Here is a 22909-nt window from a genome sequence, read left to right on the forward strand (position 1 = left end):
CCACATTTATAGCATTACTTAAAATTCTTAACAGACTTTTTCTCTATTTTCATCTGTTTTCCTCCTAACCACATATATGTGCTCTCACAAAATGATTTTCACCTTGTAGATTAATAAGGGAAAGTTGGATAAAAAGGGCAAAACCTCAAAAAGTGTGTATTGGTGGAGGATGAGGTCAAAAAAATTGTTCTATTAGCTTTCTCTTAAAAGAAAATATTTTAAAATATAATATGATATGACAATATAATATTCCATTATGAAAAATGCTCACAGTTTTTATGATTAGACAACGATGAATCTTAGGATGTACATACTATGATCTAAACGAACCTGCTAAAAGATTCCATTGTTTTTTTTCTTCTAATTTGGGATTCTCCTAACAACACTGTAATATCAGAGTTGCAAAACAAAACACTGGAAAGTTATTAGTGAAATGTGGACTCAGTGCTCTACTATAAGAGGAAGAATGATAAAAATAAGAAGGAAAATACAAAGACAGTGAAGTGATGTTGGTACAGAAGTGATACTGATATGAATGCAATAAGAAAACACTCTGGATAAGGAAATGATTGAGAAGAAAGGTTTTTGGGAGGGACCAAGATAGTCTGAGGAGTATAAATAAGGCACAGCAAATTTTTTAAAAAGAGAAGAAAATAAAAGAATGGATGTGGGCACGCAGGGAGTAAAAGTGCTTTGTGTGTATAAGTTAGTAAATATGAATACCAAACTTAAAAACATATCCACTTTTCAAACATTCTTTCCTTCACTGGGTTAAAATAACACAAGACTCCTTACTTATTTTAAATATATACATACACAATCATGAACTGATATGCTGGCCTTAAAAATACTTAATTTTACCACAATTGAAAAAACTTTTTAAAACCCAACTTTGTAAAAATTCAAACTATAATTAGACACATTTCCAAATTCATTATCCAGGATTGGCATTATGAAAAATATTTTTTCTGGCTATTAAAAATTTCTTTAATTATGGTAAAGGTACATAAAAAAATGTTCTATTTTAAAAATGTACATTTACATTTCATTTACCAATCCAGAAATACTTTAGCTTCTCCATTTTTCTTCATAGTTGCCAAAAAAGACATGTTTATAATAAATGATAAACCAAATGATTAGAAATTTTAGATTATAGATTTCCATTCTCTCTAGGCTGAAAATACTACTGCATTTTCCTAAGTGATTCTTCAGAATTCTTAATATTTACCTGTGGAGATCTCTTATGGACAGGAACCCTTGTAAGCTGCCTGTGACAATGTGTTCTCCAATTACACACATATCTGATACTTGTTCCTTCAGGATATGAGACCTTAGATACTTGCCATTTATGGAAAACAAATGCAATGCATTCTTATCCTGCAAAGATTCGTTGAAGAAAATTTAATGATCTCAAATTAAAACTAAATTTTAATATTGTCAATTAAAGCTATGACTGTAACAGAATGATGACTGGGTTTAAAATTTTGGAATAAACACATAGGTATGCTTAAAGAGAAAGTATGTAGAAAATATTGTTAAAGTTATTTCAATCAGATTGCTAGATAAATAAATATTAAACAAGAACTCTTACTCCTCCCAAAGAACCTAAAATCTCATCCAAAAAAACCCATATTCCTAAAACAAAACAAAAAATTTTGCTTAATTTTGAAAAAGCTTTATTACTGAAAGGAAATAAACATATAAAATTCACGGCTTATTTATTTATACCCGGCCTTGTGCAAAAAGAATTTATTTGGTTATAATTTCCACCTAAGCTTAGGAAGTCTCACATAATCAGAAATTATTTTTGAAATCATATAGGTTTTTAGAAATTCCTAAAACAAAATCAAACGTGAGGCTAAGATTGTGATAGGGAATAAACAAATTGAACATGAAAGGAAAACATCCTTTTCAAAATACGGTGTTCTTTCCTTCCTCAAAATGCCTCATAAATATATTGTGGGAAGGAAAAGATAAGCTTATAAACAGTCTAGCCCTAATTCATGAAACTGGTATATACCTTGAGGGTGGTTCTTTCTTCAATGCTGGAGTAGATGACAATATGTCCCTCCCAAGATATAGCCAAATTGGGAATGGTCAGGAGCAGGGAACTCTCACAAGGTGGTCGTAAAGTCCTCATGTACTGACCTTTCTGAATGGTATGTATAATCACAGTGCCATCCTATACAGGAAATATTAGAAAATGAAAAGACAAAGGAAAAGAAGAACAAAAAGTAAGAAAAGAAAGCGAGCAAGATAAAGAAATATGGGAAGGGCATGGAGAAAATGATTATTTTACCAAGGACATATGTACTTTAGGAATAATTCCAATCTTGAAATTTCATATAGCATTTTATTTCATAAAATGCTTTCCTCTCTTAACTAATAAGACCAGTAAAATCCTCAAGTAGAATCCAGTCTCTTTTAAGTTTTTTCTTTCTGTATTTTTCTACTTTTACAAAGTCCTACACAAACACAGTATAAAATTTCTGTGCTTTTACCAATACCCCTAGAAAAAATTTTAAATATAAATATTGCTTCTTAATTTAAACAAACAAAAAAAATCAGTATTTTTAAAGGTGAAATCTTACCCTTGATCCAGACACTGCCATGTCTAGCTCAGTGCTGATGCCAACACTCAGTACCTCATCAGTGTGTCCATACAGAATCTGAAAGGGTTTAGATGCTAAGCCCACGGGAGTACCTCCCTAATATTAAAACAGAAAAGCAAAGGTAACTGTCTTATAGTCTGTTCTCTATAGAAAGCTTTATCCTGTATTTAAACTGTCTGCTCACAAACTGACACTGCAAATAGTTTTTACCACTAAGTCTATTCAGAGTAGTACCCATTTTTGTGTTTCTCTTTGGATTCTTAAATTATTCTCAATCTCTTGAAGCTCAGAAACTAAATCTGAAGAGTTTCAAAGTTGACTGTGTTGGATTAATTTTAACAGGTGTATTATTTGCCCTTTTCATCTGCAGATTTATCCTTCCTCTCCTTCAGGGAAGCTTTTTGTATTATATCTCTGAACACTTTACCTATTTCATTTATTGGCATTCTTATTTCAGAGACAAAAATTATCTTTATGCTGACTTGTATTTGATTTCTATAGCTATTACTCTTTTTCAAATTGCTTTAATCCTTTTGTTTTTTCATTTGTATTCATTTTGATTATTTTAAATCTTCCTTTGTTAATAATTTGATTTTCAGTCACATCAAATTGTTCCTCATTGTTTCTGCTCTGGGTTTATTTATAATTGCAATGGTATCAGTTTTAATTTCAGTTTGATTCTTCTCCAATTTCCCTTTTCATCTTATTATGCTATTTTATAATTTCATCTTTGCGGTCTTATTTTATTGAATTGATACTCTTACTGTGTTCTTCTAATAGCACAGTTTTATTGCAGGGAACCTCTCTGTACTTGAATTTTTCTTCATCTGTTTTTAGTGTGCTTTGCTTGGTACATTACTTTCTATGATACAGAATGTTTGAATAGTTTGAATGGTATTTGTTTTATGATTATTGTAAATAAATGTCCAGATCTTTTACTAACATTATATAATGTGGATGAATTCCCCTGGACACTGTATTATTATCTGGGTCATATTTGTCTTCCTCTAAGAGTATCAGTCTGAGTGTTTAGTGCACTCTATCTAATTTTTAAAAATCAGATATTTTCTATATTATGTAAGTAATTCAAGTTACAGAGGAAGAGAGACTCTTCACAAATTCATTCTATAAAGATTGCATATCCCAATACTAAACAAGCAAAGACAGAATAAAAACAGATTTATTCCTTTTTTAAGTAGAGAAATGATTAAAGTATTAGCAAATAAAATCCTGCAGTAAAATGTAACACCACCACGAATTATATAGGAATTCAAGGATGATTCAAAGCTAGGACACTTCTCAACATAATACATTACCTTAAGAAAAATAAAGGAAAAACTGTAAATTTTAAAAAGGAAGAGAAACTGGAAAAAAAATATCTGTAAAGGACATTATTAGGACTACCAACAAAATTAGAACTTGGACTGTGGATTAAATAATATTATATAAATGTTAATAAATGTTGATAATTGCACGGTGGTTATGTATAAGAATGTCTTTGTTCTTAGAAAACATACACTGAATTGTTTAGGGGTAAAGGAAAATAATATCTCCAACTTTTAAAATGCTTACAAAAAAAGTAAAATACAGAGAGAAGGAGCAGGAGAGAATGTTAAGACAAATGGCAAAAATGTACTACCTCTGTATCTTTCCTGTAAATTAAAATTTTATTAAAACTAAAAAGCTACCAAAGAAAAAAGCAACAGAAGGAAAATAACAGTTGAAATAGAAAAAAACACTAGTGAAACCCAATAGCAAACAGTATACTAAATGGCACAAAAGTGAAGGCAATTTCATCAAAGTCAAACATGAGACAGGGCTGCTCACTAAAATTTTCTTCCTTTATTATATTTGCAATGTAATAGGATAAGAAAATGAAATAATTAGTATGCTGGAAAAGATAAAAAAAACCAACATGTATAATCTATCTTTTCAGAAAATCCAAAAAATACTAATAAATATGAGACCTGGATAAGAGGATTTGGTAAACTGATTAAATATAAGATAACTGTATAGAAATCAATAGCTTTTTTATACTAGCAATAGTCAGAAATAAAAATGATTTTAAAAAATCCCACTGAAATAGTCATAAAAATATGATAGAAGTAAATATAACAAAACACAGGACCTAAACGGAAAAAAAATTATAAAATTTTACCAAAGACACTGAAAAAACACCTGAAATAAATATGGAAAGACATTTCCTATTTCTGGATAGGAATAATTATAAAAATGTCAATTTATACCAAATTAACATACAAATTAAATATGATTTCACTAAGACTAAGCTGGAGATTTTGAAAGGAAGGTATGGTTAAAATACTTTTAAAGTTCATACAGAAGAGTAAATACTCATATAAGAATAGCTGAAAATACTTTTTTAAATAAAGGAAACAGTGAGAGGAGATTTGCCTTATCAAATATTAAACTATTAAAATAAAAACATTTTGGTGTTGACATAGAAATAGATAAGTGTAAAAGAATGGGGAATCTAGAAAAAGATCCAGTTCAGTGGGTAATCATTTATGTTGGCATAAATGACTTTCTACTCAGAAGTAAACAAAATCGTATTATTTTTTATATTCTACATTGTTATGTAATTAACATTATATATATTCTACTATATATCTACATAATTATATACCTGGTATTAATTATTCTATATTATAAAATATAGAAATGAATTAAAGATTGAAATATAAAAATATAAAACAAGAAAAGTGTTGTAAGAAAATTTTAAGGGAATGTTTTCATAAACTTGGAGTGGGGAAAAGACTGCTTATTTTTCTAAGCAAGGCAGAAAATCCAGAAGCCATAAAGAAAAAAAGACACTTCCCCGGACCAACATTATCATGATTATACAATAAGGTTGATGAAAATTATAAACCTATACCTTCTAAGAGTCCCACCTGAAAGGAAATCAGGAATTTTGTCAACAAAGATGAGAAAAATAATTGTTTCCTAGAAGAGGTTAATAAGAGTTCTTTTTGGAAGGTAATATGAGATAAGGTCATGAATTAAACAATACATCTAGGAAAAAATGTGGCGATTAAGACAGAACAGAATGAGGAGTAACGGAATGCAAGGGAGCTCAAATAACCATTCAGTGCCAGAGAAACATTCCTTATTCTACTAGAACATCTCAATAGTATTCTCAGGGTGAATCTATGATCTAAATCAAGAATATTTAAATGTGTGACTACCTGTTGTGTTATTTGCCATATCATACATGTAGTATCTCTGGAACCAGAAATCAAATGTATTCCACAGTAATCTGTAGCTAAACAAGTCACAATATCTGTTAAAAAAAAAAAAAAGGAATGTAAAAGTTGAAATGGCATAGTTTTGCTGAAACAGAACTAAAGGGCAATCTTAGGTTACTTTCAAACTATCATTAAATCAGTTGTTCCAACAGGGAGAAATGTAGGAATGGCACTGGAAAAGCACTGGGAGTGACAAAGGAAAGAAGCAGTATAAAATCATGTAAAAAGGCTTTCTTTGAGGCCACCCTCCTTTTTTTAAAAAAATTTTTTGGGGGGAAGAGGTAGTTAGGTTTTTATTTATTTATTCTAATAAAAGTACTGGAGATTGAACCCAAGAACTCATGTATGCTAAGCACACGCTCTTCCACTGAGCTATATCCTTCCCCTCTAGGCCACCCTCCTTTGAGGGTGAAGAGTAGACATGCATGTCAGACTCCTGGCAGGAGGTTAGGTAGCCTGAAAGGGACCCCCACTTAATTTTGATATTTCTCTGCTCTCTTACTCTCTCACCCCCAAATTCACTTTTTACTCCCATTGGGAACTGCAATCCTACAGAGTATGTGTCCTTAACCAAAACAATACATATATTACACTGTAAATTCACAATATAAAATACATTTTTCATAAATTGTAAAAACCTGAACTAAGTGCCATCTTAGGAGACACTGGTACAAAATGAGTAGCAGACTCCATTTCCCTCTCCTAGCAGGTTTATTAGGAAAAATCCTACTCAGTGTTTTATCCTCACATTGAAGACTGAGATACGAAGAAGCACCAGGTTAAATTACATTTGATAATTTTCTCTCTTTCATGCTTTACTACCAACAAATAAAGCAGCTGATTTTTTATTCAACTATGACAGCTTATTTTTTTACTATTTTATCATGAAACTCTTACTCTATCTACCAATTTTTTAAAAGACTTTACCTAACATCTTTCAGCTTATGAAACTGTACTTAATTTATATGATGCTTAGTATACCCAAAATACATTAAACACTCTTAAAGAAAGAATATAATAATCATAACACAACTCTATCAAAAAATTCACTCAGTTTCAAAGACAGAATTAATGTATTTTATAAGAAGTATCTACTACTATCATAGAAAAAATAAAGACAATTTTGTTTTGGGCAAAAAAAAAGTTAATGCTTACCCATATGTCTGATATGGTGTGAAATAGTTTTGCCTTTTGTAAGTGACATCACTTGAATGCTATTATCCCAGTGTCCGGCACTGAAAAGTAACTTCGCATCATGTGATACTATAAATAGCTTAGAAGTGATCTCCAGCCCTGGAGCAAAAGGACCATTCATACTACGCTGAGTTCTGTAAACACAATTAAATATTAGACTCTAAAAAAGGTCACTTAGACCAATATCAACTTTTTTAATATCTTCAAAAAAGAAATTAAAAATAAATCTGTTCAACTGTTCAATCTGAAATGCTTATTAATAAATGATAAAGACATACAGAAGATACATTAATCTTATTCATATTTTTCATTAAATAAAAATATACATAACAAAACAGTCCCAAAGGTTAAGCATAAAGAAGTTGAGATTGGTGAACATGTGAAAAAGATTTAAATCTTGACTTTTACAGCCAACTTAGTAAGACTGTCAATTCTGCACACAGCTTCAAAGTATAAAGACAATTAAGGGTATGCCAGGACCAGGAAAGCTGGAAGTTGGAAAGTTTAATCTATTTGCTTTACCTGGCAAGAAGGTACTGGCTATTCCTGTTTTATTTTAAATGTTCATTTACTTACTTTGGATTTGTCACAGTTTGATCCTTGAAGAATGTGAAGTAATTAGAAATGTTTCTGTCATAAGGCAGCCATCCATGGGTTCCAATAACATAATTCATGCTTATTGTTACCTGGAAAAGAAACATACGAAGACAAAAATATAATGAAATATTAAAGAAAGTAGCATAGGGTACCCAAATGCTTACATGATGTTAGCATTTACATTTCGGGATTAGTGTGAGACTGTGTACTTAACACATGAAAACTCATTAAGAAAGTCCTAAAATAATTCAAATGGTTAAAAATTTTGTTGCTATTTTACTACAAGAAAAGTTGTCCAATGTGTCTTTCTTCAGTAAAATTATTTTCCTTAAAATTTCTCGAAGTTCATTAGTATCTAATAGTTGGCAGTCAGAAGTAATTAAGATTATTAACCATAAAAATTATTATTAATAATTATTAACCATAAAAATAAGATATATATCATGTAGAACATAAATCAGAAGTAGATCTTATGAAGAATTGTTAAGCCTCTCTTTCTTAGGGACAGTAATAGTGAATATTTGCATTTAAAAATGAAAAGTTTTTCCTCTCGATAAAAATTAACAGACTAACAAAAAAAAATCAGGAAACAAAAAAATACATGTATTTAAACTGAAAATCACAAGAATTCTGCCACTCAAAAAGAACTTATATTATTTTTATGTATCTTTCTAGACCTCTTCTCTAAGCAAACAATATGCATAATAAGAAAAATAGATCTAATTCTGGAATCTCTACTGTTCACTGCAATATGCTCAATTTTTATAATTTCTAAATGACAAAATTAGAATAAGACAGATCTAGGTTTCGTCTATTTGCCAAGGTCCGAGATTACTTACTTGCTAGCTTTGTGACTTTGAGCAAGTTACTTCTGAATTTTAATCCCTCATCTGTAGAAGGGAAGCAATAATTGTGCCTATCTAACAGAACTGTTAGGTGGATTAAAGAACAAAATTCATGTAAAGTACTCACTACCATGGCCTGCATATGGACCTTTATCAATTCTGTATTATATCTCATTTTCATTATTTTCACTGCTTTATGATAAAGTTTAACATCTAATAAGATGTTATATCATAATTTTCTTGTACAAAATTTCCTGATATTTTCACATATTTATTATTCCAAATAAACTTAAGAATTACAGAACTACTTAAAATAAAAGCTATGTAAATAAAAAATACATTTATATACTTGGTCAAATTAATTCTATAAAAATTTTCCCTATTATTTTTTAAGAAGATTTAAATTTTTTTTTTATTTTCTCAGTTTTTTAGTTAAGTATATTGTAATAGACATAGACATGGCAGCATGAAAAAGGTTTAAATCAACTTACCAGTAACTCAGGACTGCCCTGTGACATAAAAGAACGAGACTGATTTTTGGGCACAATGGCCTTTATTAGTGGAATACCATCACTAATTCCCTATAAAATAAAGCACAGAGGTTTAGTGGCTAGTTCTAATTTATTAAGCACAAATTTTTGAAAACTTCTATTTTTTTTAAACAAGGATAAACCCTGTGACATAGCATTTTACTCTATCAAAGTACATCATCACTTAATTTAAAATGTAGGAAAGGAATTATATACCCATCACCTCCTTGTATTCCACTACTCTACCACTAAACAGAGATGCAGAAATCAAGGAGCATCAACCATTTAAAACAGCCAGTGATTTAAGAGCTTTCCTTTTCCCTTGCCATATTGACGTGTAGAAAAAGTAGATCATATAAGAAAACGTTTTTCCAAGTAAGTGAAATGGGAAAACCCGTTATATTTTACAGAATTTTCTTTTTGGGTTTACCTTTCAAAAATTAGATCTATTCCATTACCTTAAGCCCTAAAAAGCCACCAAAAAAGGACGAAAAAATACAGTCCTCAGAAAACATCCACCATTATCTTACTACAGTATGAAAGAGAACAATGATTCGAATTGAGTTTCTTGATATGATAATAATTTATAAATTATACCTAATATTTATTAGATAAATTATAACCTAACATTACTGGGAACATACTGTGTGCCAGGAGCTTTTCTAAGAGCTTTATAGGAACTAAATAATGAATTATAACCATATAAAGTTAGCATTTATCTTTTTTCTTCACACTGTGAATTAATCAAGAGAAGAAAGACATATTTAAACAAGCATAAAAGGAAGCGGTATCTGAAGAAATCCATTTAAATAAGCCCTTGCTTTCATTGCTACATCAATTTTCTTCACCATTTTAATACCTAGGAAGAGACCTAGGAGAGGCCTTCTCTTTTCATATGAATGAGTGGGAAACACCACCTTCTTGTATGATGATGAAATGGGATTAACAAGTTATTTGTACCCAAGGATATCTACTGTGTTCTTTATCCTGCTCCAGATACTAGTCCTGGGGAAAGCTACCCTGTAACATGGTGGGTACAGAGAGGGGCAAATGTTATTGCATCTGCAGATAGAACTCAGACTGTATTATCCTATAAAAACAATGCCACAAGATTAGACACGATGAAAATAACATTATCAGCATTAGATAATAAATAAAGTATTACATGTCCATCAGTTTAGGGGTCAAATAGGGCTTTGTGGGTTGCCCTATATGTAGTAAAGAGCTAACATCGCAGGACTGAGGCTGCTTTCCTTAGAAAGGCAATAAATTTTGATATGCTTTCACAAACATGTGAAAACACATTTACATTAAAACACTGTGGGCCTTACTACAACATGTTCATTTGAGTAAAATTCAGTATAAAACTTAACTTCCTAAAATTTTTAACACCAAATTTTAAAAAAATTCTATAATGATTTCCCATGACACTGAATCTAAGAAATGCATTATGATGATGCTCTAATGCAGGGATTTGACAAACCAGGCCTGTGGGACATTTCCAGCTTACCAACTGTTTTGTAGGCTGTGGGTAGGTTAAGAATAGTTTTTACATTTTTTAATGGTTCTATTTTAAGTGCTTATATATGTACCTACATAATATTGTTGATTATGCCTTTAAACTACAATGTCCAAAATACTTATTATCTAGCCCATTAAGAAAACATTTACCAACCACTGCTATATTACATGAGAGTTACTGCTTATTTCATGCACATGTTCCATCTATTTCTCATAACTTTTTACCATTATTTTTCCTTCTTCCAAAAAAGTTAGTATTATCTATCCTAACCAAATTATAGGTATGAATGCATTTCACATTCACATTCTGAACTATTCAAAGTACAGCTGACCCTTGAACAACTTGGGTGTTAGGGACACCAACTCTCCACATGGTCAAAATCTACACAGAATCTGTAGTCAGCCCTCTGGTATCTATGGTTCCTTTGTATCTGCAGTTCTGCATCCACAAATTCAACCAACCACAGATTACATAGTACTGTAGTATTTATTATTGAAAAAACATCCATATATAAGTATACCTTCATTGTTCAAAGCTGTGTTGTTCAAAGATCAATTGCAATTCAATGTGTATATTTAAACATTTGAATTTGGAGGTGTTTTTTCAATAACAGCATTAACTATCTATCTTGCTTTACTTGACTGTAAAATAACAATCTGACTCATTGGGCCATATTTTATACATGAGCAGACATTATAATTAAAGAGTTATTTTAGACTTCCTCCACGTATTATCTCAACTGACATAGAAGGCCATCTAAATCAAATGATTTATTCTTCTTTTTACGTTTCCTTTAGGAAAACGTGAAGTTAGAAATAAGAAAGCCAAGAGAACAGAACAGTTTAGCAGCAAACAAAAGCTTCCAATAAGGTTGTTTAAAAATCTAAGAACATATTACTGAAGTATTATTTACTATTTTGGCTTAAATATTAAGATCCATCCCCTCCATTTAAGAATAAAAGGAATACTGTGGTGTGCAGAATTCACAGAGAAAATTCTTTGGTATTACCAAGCTGGATATTACCTCTATAAAAAATGACTTGAGTTCAGGGAGGTGTTGAAATAGGTTTAGGGTTGAAGTGTCTGTTTTGGTCTGCTTCTGCACTGCTTCCTCTGCTGATAATCTAGAAGGGTGTGGTTCCTTCAAAAAAATTTTAAGAAAAAAAAATTCCATAACTACATTAAAACATCCCTCACTATACCCCTCATACATACTGGACTCTAGCTACAACAGATTACGTACCATGCGCCGTTGACAACTCCAGGCCATTGCTCAGACTGTTCCCTCAGTAGAACTTCTACCTTCTCCATTTATAGAGAAACCCATGTCTACTTTAAAGTTTTTCTTATTGATACCTCTCTTGAATTTCTAAGTAGAATTAATTATTCTCTTTTATTATTTTCCTCAGCACATTATTTACTATTTTATTTAGTACTTATTTCCTTCTATGTTGGATTACATATAGTTGGTTATTGTCTTTCGCAGCTAGACAATAGGTATCTTACAGTCATAAAACAAGCCTTATTCATATTTTTGGATTTTCAACACGTAGAAAAGCATCTTAAATATGGTAGACACTTAAATGTTTGGTAAAATTAAGTGCATTATTCAAAAGTCAGTATTTATAATATGGGTGAATCTTCAATTCCTGATATAAGATCTAAATGTCACTACTATGAGAATCAAATAATAGATGATGCTGCGTTATTTTTCAAATAAATTATTATTATTCCTTAACTTAAATGTCAGAGACAAAGGACAGTATTACCTTTTTTAATAAGAAGAAAAATACAAATCAAATTAATATTCCAATGCCACAGTTAAAATGCAGAACAGAATTCTATCTAAAGAGGATTCTTCTATCTCTACTGCAAAATACTAGATTATGGGAAATAGACTTGACAGCTCTAACTACTTCAGTATTTAGCTTTCATTTATCCAAAATATTTACTTTATTTTAAATCAAAGGCTGATTTCTGGGTCATTTTTTATGATGGAAACTAATTAGCATTACCCTTGTGAAATAAAAAAAGAGAAAAGCAAACTGGTGCAAAAATATTATAGAACCTCTTCCAAAGCCCAATGAAGTGTTCTGTTTTATTCTGTTATTTTTCCCTTCTTACTATCAGCAAGTAAGGATTAAAATATTATTTTTAAATATAAACATACTGTAAAAGTCAAGATAAAAAGCTTCAAATAAACTATTACTAAGGAAGAGTAACAATTATAAAGCTTAGTCTGAAAACACACTTAACAGAAGTACATCTATAAGCCAGAGTTTAGATAAACTGTAGCTGTTACAGCTGTGGAGAGTTTAATTCAATAAATATCGACTACAAACAAACTATATGCAAGAAAGACAAAAAATCATTAAGAGAAGGTTGTTGCCTTTAACATATTTGTAATATAATGAGGCAAATGGATAAATATACAACTAACTAAGGCAGAAAGTGTCATAATTAGGGTATAATTAACAGTCCAAAAGAACATGGAAAAATGACCTACAAGTTCAGTAAGAGGGCTTACAGCTATTAATTCAGAGGAAGCACTGTATCGTAGAAAGGCTTTGAAGTTAGATGGTCATGCACCAAAATCCTGTCCCAGTTATATTCTAGTTGTGTAAAGTTAGAAAAAGTATTTGGTTTCTCTAGGGCACTGTAAGCTAGGTATTAATTTCTATGAAGTATTGCTTCATCATCTAAAAATAAGGATAAATGAATATTTACTGTGAGGGTTAGGTAAATCACCTAGCACAGTGCTTGCATAAGAAAGTATCAACTTAACAAATGGTATATTATTATGTATTTCTCATATCTAAACTCATATACTAACAAAGATCAAGGCATCTTTGAAAACTAACATTGGATTAACTTCTTTGAATCAGGAAGACAAAAATTTGACTTCAGATACTAGTATGGGGAAAGAAATACAGTAATATTTATAATTTGATTTTATACATTCTACAATTTGATAGTCAGGACTGGATGGTAAGTGCCCTTTTGGGCAGGTGTCAGCTACTAAAAGTCTTACACATAGAATGAATCCTGGTGTAAGAACAGTTTTAATAGCATACCTAACTCATATTCAGTTAGAGCTCTTTCTCCATTTAAATAAAGGAGGGAGTAATGTCTCACCTGACATGGGCCTTTGACCTTACTTTTTATTTCCCAGAATCAACAAAATAAAGATGACTGGCTTTCTGAGTAAATATAAATCCTCTGTGACTTCAGAGTAATTGACTATATATGTGGATTTTAACCACAATATTTTATTTCAAAATAGGAACAATCTTGAAATTTATTTTTTTTCAATGACAGTATAATTTTTTCCAAATTCTAGATAATTCTGAAATAAGATTTTAAATCATTAAAATCCTAGAAAATACTGGTAGTACTGTCCCTTAGTAATTAAATTCTAGACTTATGTAATCAATAACTTTCATGCTTTACCTTTAACAGTTGACAAGGTGTTTGCCCAAAATTATTAATCATCCCTTCTAAGGCCTTTCTTTCCTTCTCATCTGTTAAGGCATCCAGATCCACAGCTCCTAAAAACCAAGCAGTTGATTCACTACAGAATGAACACAAATCAGCAGGCCACACAGGTGTTTAGCTGTTTAACACTTCAGAGACTGATTAGTATAATTTCAACAAAAGTGTTTACATTCTTCAATTTATAAAAACACTTTAGAGGTAATTTTTTCAAAATCAGTAAAGCTTCAGATATCAGATACGTATGAAAATAAATTCCACTCACTATTTATCACTAAATATTTTGAACAAAAGTTAACTGATAGTCTTTAACAGTTTCTCTTGGAAAAATACACACTATAATCACTTTATACCTGATTGCTTTCTTTATGACAGTCAAGCTGAAACAAGTGTAATAACCACAGAAAAATACTGCCATAAGTTAGTTTATCTAGCAAAAGTTAAGAAAGGTGATATTCTGGCTCACTGATTATACTCAGGCATCCTTAATATGGATTGTTACATGACTAGTCATGCTCCTAACCACCACACTATACTACCCACAAACTAGAACATGGCAAGGTAAAATCAGGCTTGTCTATTTACCAAAAGTCACATGCACTCTGCTCAAATTCACGTAACTTTATACTATTTACAATCTTTAGAACTATTAGCTCTACAGAAAGATTAGAAAATAACTACTTCTTAAGCCTTTCAAAGCCTTCAGAAAGTGTTCTTGATCCCGAGCTAAACACTAGAATAATGTCATCTTATTATGATTTGAAGAACTTGTTATTTATAATTCTTTAAAGTCTGCTGACAATCCAATACTGAATATTTAATATAAGACTGGACAGAAAAGGACACATACAGCCAGAGACGAAAAACTTTTATGCCACCAGTAATTGATATTTATAATTACATGTGCATATATATGCTTAACGACTATTTTTTTAAAAGCCAGCAGTCTTTCAAATAGAAAAGATCACAAAAGCTATTTTTAAATGTAATCTTTCTTGTGTTAAATAGTTATATCCAAAACACCATGTATAAACACATATTAAACAGTATTTTCTATCAATGTAATGTAAGAGAAAAAGTATATGGGCTTATACCTTCATAACTACAGTAATAGAAGACATTGAGAGCCTCCACTGCAGCTGGCCCCCTCTGTTTATAACCAAAAATCAGATCTATCCATTCATGAAGATGAGCAGAAACATATTCAGACTCCTAGAAAAAGAACAAATTTAGTAATTAGAAATACCTTCTAATTATAATGTAAAGATAGGTCCTTTAAAAAAGTAAGAGCATTTTCAGCATTTCCACATACAAATCTTACCACTGTAAATAAAATTATTTCAAAATCATGGTAATAAGCATTTATTCAATATCTACTCCATATATTGACTATATTCTGTCCAGTATAAAATAGACATCATATTTATAATATTTACTATATATACATCTCCTAACTAGTAGGTTAAGAAAACAACACAAATGTTCTAATAGCCCAAATATGAACAATAAAAAAATCGACAGCTGTGGAATACATCTTTGCTGTGAAACTTCCACTGAAATAGTTGCCTAGAAATTCAATTCAAGGAAAGAACGAAACCACAGCGGGGTGGATTAAAGACAGCGGAGAATCACTCCCTCCACGGCCCACCCCCACCTTCCCGCTAAGAGGTGGTCTTGGTGGCAGGCAGGCATGGTATTGAAGGGCCTCCTGGAGCCTGTTAGTGTTGACCTGAAAGACTGTAAGAAAACTGTTACTGGAGAAACGAGAAAAGGTGACATGTTTTAGTAACATGAAAGACAGAAAGGATACCTAATGAACTCCTGGATCTGGGGATGGAGATTTCCAGGCAGAATGCTTTTAAGTGCTAAATGGCTTCTTTTAGCTGCCTGTGATAATGTATGGGAGAAGCAAGGATGAGTTTAAAAATCAACTGTTTGGGTTTTAAGCACAATTTTTAAAAAACAAAAAGGAGTTGGGTCTTGCTGAGTTTGAAAATTATTTCTCATTTCCAAGATCACTAGAGATCAAAGACTCTCAGAGTGAGAAAAGGCCTAAATTAATGATCAAATCAGACTGTAACCAGTAAAATATGGCCTGATGCAAAAGTTTAGATGAAGAGTCTGGCTATAAAACAATCCATTGAGATCTCAAAGATTTAAGGTTGTGTGTCACAGACCCACTGAACTAGAAAATAGAGCATCTTAAAGACCTTAAGGGCATTTTCCCGTAGTAGCCTCCCACTCAGCCCAAAGGAGATAAGGGACTGTCTTGTAAAGTTACATGGAATGGTTTTTGCCCAATAGAGTTCATGCATAAGAAACTCATAATATTTTGAAAGAAATTGTATTAGTTCAGACTGAAAGAAACAGAAAGTGTTCAAAAAATAGAGAATTCTGGCTTCCATTTACTATGGTTAGGAAAGAGGCTGACAAAGACACTCATGTAAACAATGTGTTTGTTTTATTTTTTATGGAAAAGAATGACTCAGAGTGGAAAGCTAAGAGCCCAAGGGTAGAACAAAAGCAGACATGGAGAACCACTCTCAGGGAACAGCACTGGGCCCTAATAAAGGAACTGGGAGCACATCCCTGCTGGAGTTCTGAATTATGGACCAGTTACTGGTAGGTGTCTCTTGTCTCTCTCTCCCTTTTGAAAGGAAGTGTCTATTATACTTCTCCTGTTCTTGTCACACCACTGTTGTTACACAGGGACAGATAACTTGTCTCTTTACTTCACAGTCTTCAGATCCAAGAGGAGACATACTGGAGGAATTATATCTACACATGAATTTGATTTAGATGACTAATAAGATTCTGGACTACAAGACTCATACCATTATGCAGGGGTCAGCAAACCACTGCTTGTGGGCCAGATTTGCAGATTAGCACAACACAGCTATACCCCCATTTTCTTTGGCACTACACTGGCAGAATTTCAACACAGACTAAGCTTACAGTCAACAAAAGTATTTACAGAAAAAGTCTGCAGATCCCTGCCTAGTGAGATGAGACTTTTGGAGGGTCTTAAGAGCACGCAGGTACTACACTTTGTTATGTAGAAGGAATGTAAATATTTTGTGGCCAGAAGACAGACTGTGTGTGGTGGATTAAAGACAGTTGCAAATTATTTCTCACTTTCACCATTGGGAGATGGAGTTTACTTTCTTCTTTCCCCTTGAATCTGCATTGATCCTGTTACTATTGAACCATTACAAGATGGCAAAAGTGATACTGTGACAGTTGACAGCCTAAAGCCTGAAGAAAGTATAGAAGCTTCCAATTTTGCATTCTTGGGGAGCCTTGAGCTGCCATGTAAGAAGTGTAGCTACTCAGCTAGAAAGACCGTATGACGAGGAGGTATCCTGAGACTACAAGGGAGAGGGAGAAAAGTCAGCACCTCAGTGTCTCAGTGAAGCCTCCAGATGACTCCAACCTCAGCTGCCATATGACTTCAAGAGTATGAGAACCTTAAGCAAGCCCAGGAGAGCTGCCCAACTGGGACCAGTGAACTCAGGTGAGAGAAATAATTAAATGGCTACAGCTTTAAGCTACTAAATTTTGGGATAGTCTGTTATACAGCAATAGATAACTGAAACACAAACTTCGGACATCTTTTTAATAAAGAGTATGTCTTCCTAAAGTCCTAGATCCTTAATGTCACAGAGAAAAGTATCTGAGAAGTTCCTGATGAGCTAAAAAGTAACAGATTATTTTTCAGAATTGTTTTATTTTTTTTCCCAATTCCTTATTCATGCATAGGGTTATTACTTACAAATATTATAATCTAATCCTGAATTTTGTAAATTTGACAAACTGTGTACTAATGACAATGTTTCCAAGTATTGGCCTAGTTAGTTTCAAATTCTGCAACATTTCAGTTCTGGAAAGCTAAGTAGACTATTGTAGGGGAAAATACATTATCTGCAAGATAATAACACAATATCAACATTAAACTCTCACTAGTCCTTCAATTCCAAAATAGAAATTTAGCTAAAAACTAGTAATATTTTTAAGTGGCATTTAGGATTTATTTAACTATCTTATTAAAAGCTTACTGAAATCCTTCAAAGGAAAAAAAAAACCATACTTATCCTTGCTGGATTTGAAACAAATATGGGAACTGTAAAACAAACTACACCAGCTTAGGGACTGGAATAGCTTCACATACAACAGGCATATATCTTACAGAACTGAAATTGTTTTTGCTATATATACATGGGACTGTACTACTATATTAGAAGATTCATAACCTCAAAATAAATTACTATATTATACTTTCTAAAAAGGCATACATGATGGGTTACAAATTAATTTAAAAAATCATAGATATACTTTGTTCCATCATCCTCTGGAAAACACATACATCTTTACCTTATTAATCTGTCTAACTAAACACAAAAATCTTACCAGAGCTTTCCTATGTTTATAGATGAAATCTTCAGCTGACTTAGCCCATTTGGGAAGAATGACATCATTTACTAGTTCTTTGGAAACTTGTAGACGACCCAAGTTAAATTCTAAGACATATAAAACATAAATGTATCAAATCATTTTAGATTTAACTAAATCACATATAACAAATAAAAGGGTACATTCCTTAGTAAAACTGAAGGCTTTTTGCCTTCTTTTATTAAGAGTGAAAGGTGAGAATCAAGTTCCCTTCTTGATCTAAATTTACTGAACAGGTAAAAATAATTCTTCTCTATTAGAATATATTTTATCAGTTGATTAAAAAGGTAAACAAAAATAAGATAGTTTAAAATTAATTATTATAATATAAATCAGATTAATAATTTATTTTTGCTGAGAAAAGTGGGGGAAATTATAGTTATGATAGAAACCTTGATCTGAACAAAAATGCAGTAGTAAGCAAGCATTCTTCTTACATTAAAAATAATTAACATAGTCCCTCTAATGGTTAATTTATAAAATATAGCTACTTAAAGCTAGCTTTTTAGTGTAACTTACACCTTAAACTCACTCGAGTTTGTCTTATAGAAGAACAACATATTTATATACCACTATTTTAGGTAGATACAGACATCATAAAGATTTGTTCATATATTTAGTATATGATGTTTTGACAAAGTTGTCCCTAAAGATGGGATTTTCTTGTTCATTCAGGGTGGGGAAAAAAAAGTGTTAATACCAAAGACCTTCATTTAAGAAGCAACCTAAAAATATTAGTGTGTCCCAGAGTTTGAGAGATGTTTAAATGACACAGGATGACAGGACACATAGGGTCTGTGGCCTTAACCCAAAAACTATACAGCATATATTGTTGGCCACCTGACAGTCATTCCTCCTTATCTGGTAGCAGAACCTTGATTTTACTCAAATCTCCACCCTGCCCTATATTTCATGCTTTCTGCGTAGGAGTTAATATATGACCCAGCTCTGGTCAGTGAGGGGAGATTATCAAAAAGGGTTTCTCAATCTTAAGAAACAAAACAAGAATGAAACAATGTCTTTCTAAGACACTGTTGTATCTGCCTGTGATGTCTAGAACATCTTTAGTCATTTGTAATCATGACAGTAACAAACCAAGAACAAAGCCAAAACACCTACAACAGCAGAGCAAAAATACAGAAAGAACCTGGCTTTGATGATGCTATTAAGCTACCTGAAACCACCATATCTCAGGATTTTTATTACGGAAAATACTAAAATTGTCTTGCTCGTACAATTTTGAGCTGGTTTTGTTAATATTTGTTGTTATTCTAACTAACATATTTTGCTTTTTCCCACTCATCTTGTTTCAAATAAAGAGGCAATGTATAATTAGAAATGGAGGCCACCAGGACAGTAGCTCAGGATAGCAATTAGCTCTGGTGAATGCCAGAAACTGTCAAGCTAAGAAAACCTAAAATTCTGTAACCAAATTTAATCTGTTCATCCCTGCTATCCCAGATACGCTGCTTTAGAAGAGCCCAGTCCTCTAAGAGTCTAGGATCAGACTTAGTCAATCAGTAGTTTCACTTGATTTTCTGCAAGTGACCAATTCTAACTACCTTGCTCTGAGAATCAGATGCCTTGCCTCCAATAGCCTGTCACTGAGTGTGTGATCAAAGGTCACGAAGTCCTGGATATGCTCTCGCCGGCATAATAATTCGACTGAGTCGACAAATAATTCGACTGAGCAAGCAAAGGGTTAAACATTAACATTACATGCTAGGGGAGGAAAAAGAAGTTGGTAATGGCCCTTTGACACTGGAATTTCCCTAGAGAACACCAGTAGTAACAATTTTGGCAATTTCCCTATTTGTGCTTAAAATAAATCTAGAACTACCTCATAGAAAAAGTATTTGAATATTTTTAAACACTGTATTTTGCTCTATGATTCTCTTCCTCAAAAACATACTATAGTTTTTCAAATATTGTGGCAATTTATACCCAATTTGCCTCCTGTCTTCTGCTCTAAAAGGAGTCAGCAAACTTCTACAAAGGATCATAGAATAAACATTTTGGCTTTGTGAGCCCTATGGTCTCTGTTGCAACTACTCAAATCTGCCATTATACTATGAAAGCAGCTACAGTTGATGTAAATAAATTGGCTGATTGTATTCCAATAAAACTTCATTTATAAACACATGAGTCTGCCCACAGATTTGGCCCATGAACCTATAGTTTGCTGACCCCTGGTATAAATCCTCATCTTATCAAACTCAAAAACTTACAACCCACGAGACTATATAGCTGAAACAGCATATAGTAATTTTTGCTTCTCTAGTAAACAACACACTCTGATAAATTCTCTTACCAATTCAAATTTGATTCATTTATCTTAGTTCACTGTAGCAATTCCCTAGAAGGTAACACTAGTACCTGGGCATCAGTTAAGCACTGTCACTGAACAACACAGGGACAGAATTAACCTTAAATAATCTATAGGCCATCACAAAAATGTCCTGAAAGACTTTTTTCAGTATCCTCCATTGTGACTTGCTGAGTATAATTTTTAATCTCCTAATTCTTACGATTTTGATTTTCCAAAAACTCTGGGAAATAGAAGAATTCAGGAATAAGTTCCTTCACATCATATGGATTGTCCATGAGAGCCTGCCAGGTAGTAGGGATGGAATGGAACTGTCGGTCTGCACAGTCAAACCTGCATGTGGAGATTGAAAAAGAACAGTGAATACTGAATGGGAACAAAAGGTAAAACAAACCTTTAGACTTCCTTCAGGTTTCCTAATGATTAGTTTCTCTTTATGTACTCTTTCTCTTTAAAGTCTAAAAACACAATTTGCTCTCCTTATGATAATCTTTTTTATTTTGCTGTCAGAAACTAAATACTAAAATTTTAACCACTAGTATCATCTTAATTAAAATAGATGAAAATGGCGTAATTTTTGCGGAGCGAAATTTATTATAGAAAGTGAATAAACATTATTTGGATATTTTTAAATTACTGAGTTGAAATATCACTATTATGGTATTAATATATGTAGTTAATAGATCTATAGGAATGTTGCTGCTTTAATCCTTCACACATAAATATGTTTACAAACTCTTCTGCTAAAAACCAGAGGGTGAGTTAGGGAAACAGTTCTGTGGCTAAGCGTTTATACTCTACTTGCATATACTATTATCTTATTTTAACTGTATTTTCAAGTTCCATCATGGGCCCATTGTGGTTGAAAGAAGCCCAGTGATCATGCTGCAATTTTATTACGCTTTTGTTAATCACAAACAGTGTAAACTCCTTCTGTTTCATTTCCTTTAATATTGTTTTCCTGGATTTATTCTGTAAGTGATGACTTCCTAAGTGACAAATGATGACTAATATGACTCTTTTTATGCCTACCAATCTTGGTTTGAAGCAGAGCTGAACTTAGCAGAACTTTGAATGTAATGATAGTCAATGACTGGGTCATCACTAAAGTCTAATAATGCTATATTCAAATTCAAGGAGAGGTACAGCTTTAATGGCAGAATCTTTTTCTTTGGGTGAGGGAGAACAGCTTAATTATATATAATAAATATACATATGATTCACCCTCTTTAAGCGAACAATTCAACGGTTTCCAGTAGATTCACAGCTGTGCAATCATCACCATCATCAATTTTAGACCATTTTCATCACTTCAAAAAGAAACCCTGTATCTAACAGCAGTCTTTCTCCATTCATCCCACCTCCACCCCTGGGCAACTACTAATCACTTTCTGTCTCTGTGGATCTGTCTATTTTGGACATTTCATGTAAATCATACAATATGTGTCATTTTGTGTCTGGCTTATTTTATTCAGCGTACTGCTTTCAAGGTTGATCCACATTGTAGCATATACCAATCTTATTCCATTGCATGGATATACCACATGTTATTCATTCCTTTATCAGCTGATAGGCATTTGGGTTGTCTCCATATTTTGGCTATTATTAATAATGCTTTTATATGCACTTAACATATGTATTGTATGAACATATGTATTCAATTACCTCAGGTAAAGCATATATCTAGGAGTGGAATTGCTGGGCCATATCGTAATTCTGTGTTTAACCTTTTAAAGAACTGCCAGGCTGTTTTCCACAGAGGCTGCATCATTTTGCATTCCCACTGGCAGTACTTAAGTGTTCCAATTTCACAATATACTCATTAACAGTGGATATTACCTGTTTTTTTGATTCTAGCTACCCTTGTGGGTGTAAAGAGGTATCTCAATTTGGTTTTGATTTGAATTTCCCTGATGATTAACAATGTTGATCATCTTTTCGAGTGTTTATTAGACATTTGTAATCTTCTTTGGAGAAATGTCCATAAAGATCCTTTGTCCAGTTTTTATTTGGGTCACTAGTCTTTTTATTATTCTATTATAAAGTCTCTTTATATATTCTAGATACAAATCCCTTATC

General features: G+C 32.2%; 1 protein-coding gene across 10 annotated transcripts in view; it reads right to left on the reverse strand.

The window, feature by feature from the left end:
* The window catches only part of NBEAL1 (neurobeachin like 1), a 129289-nt gene that overhangs the window by 9977 nt on the left and 96403 nt on the right, over window positions 1-22909 (reverse strand). For 9 of the 10 annotated variants that reach the window (XM_045507987.2, XM_074364149.1, XM_074364152.1 and 6 more), the window contains 12 exons: window positions 21033-21163; window positions 18463-18572; window positions 15150-15267; window positions 14014-14111; window positions 11588-11704; window positions 9003-9092; window positions 7646-7755; window positions 7031-7203; window positions 5816-5910; window positions 2592-2708; window positions 2021-2182; window positions 1229-1377 (listed from right to left, as the gene is read on the reverse strand). In XM_045507987.2, the coding sequence (XP_045363943.1) occupies window positions 1229-1377; window positions 2021-2182; window positions 2592-2708; window positions 5816-5910; window positions 7031-7203; window positions 7646-7755; window positions 9003-9092; window positions 11588-11704; window positions 14014-14111; window positions 15150-15267; window positions 18463-18572; window positions 21033-21163 (1470 nt within the window). Of the gene's footprint in view, window positions 1-1228; window positions 1378-2020; window positions 2183-2591; window positions 2709-5815; window positions 5911-7030; window positions 7204-7645; window positions 7756-9002; window positions 9093-11587; window positions 11705-14013; window positions 14112-15149; window positions 15268-18462; window positions 18573-21032; window positions 21164-22909 lie in introns of those variants that run through there. The other variant, XM_074364157.1, reaches the window with a different exon arrangement.

Source organism: Camelus bactrianus, chromosome 5 (genome assembly GCF_048773025.1).
Source record: "Camelus bactrianus isolate YW-2024 breed Bactrian camel chromosome 5, ASM4877302v1, whole genome shotgun sequence".
NCBI classification, from domain to species: Eukaryota; Metazoa; Chordata; class Mammalia; order Artiodactyla; family Camelidae; genus Camelus; species Camelus bactrianus.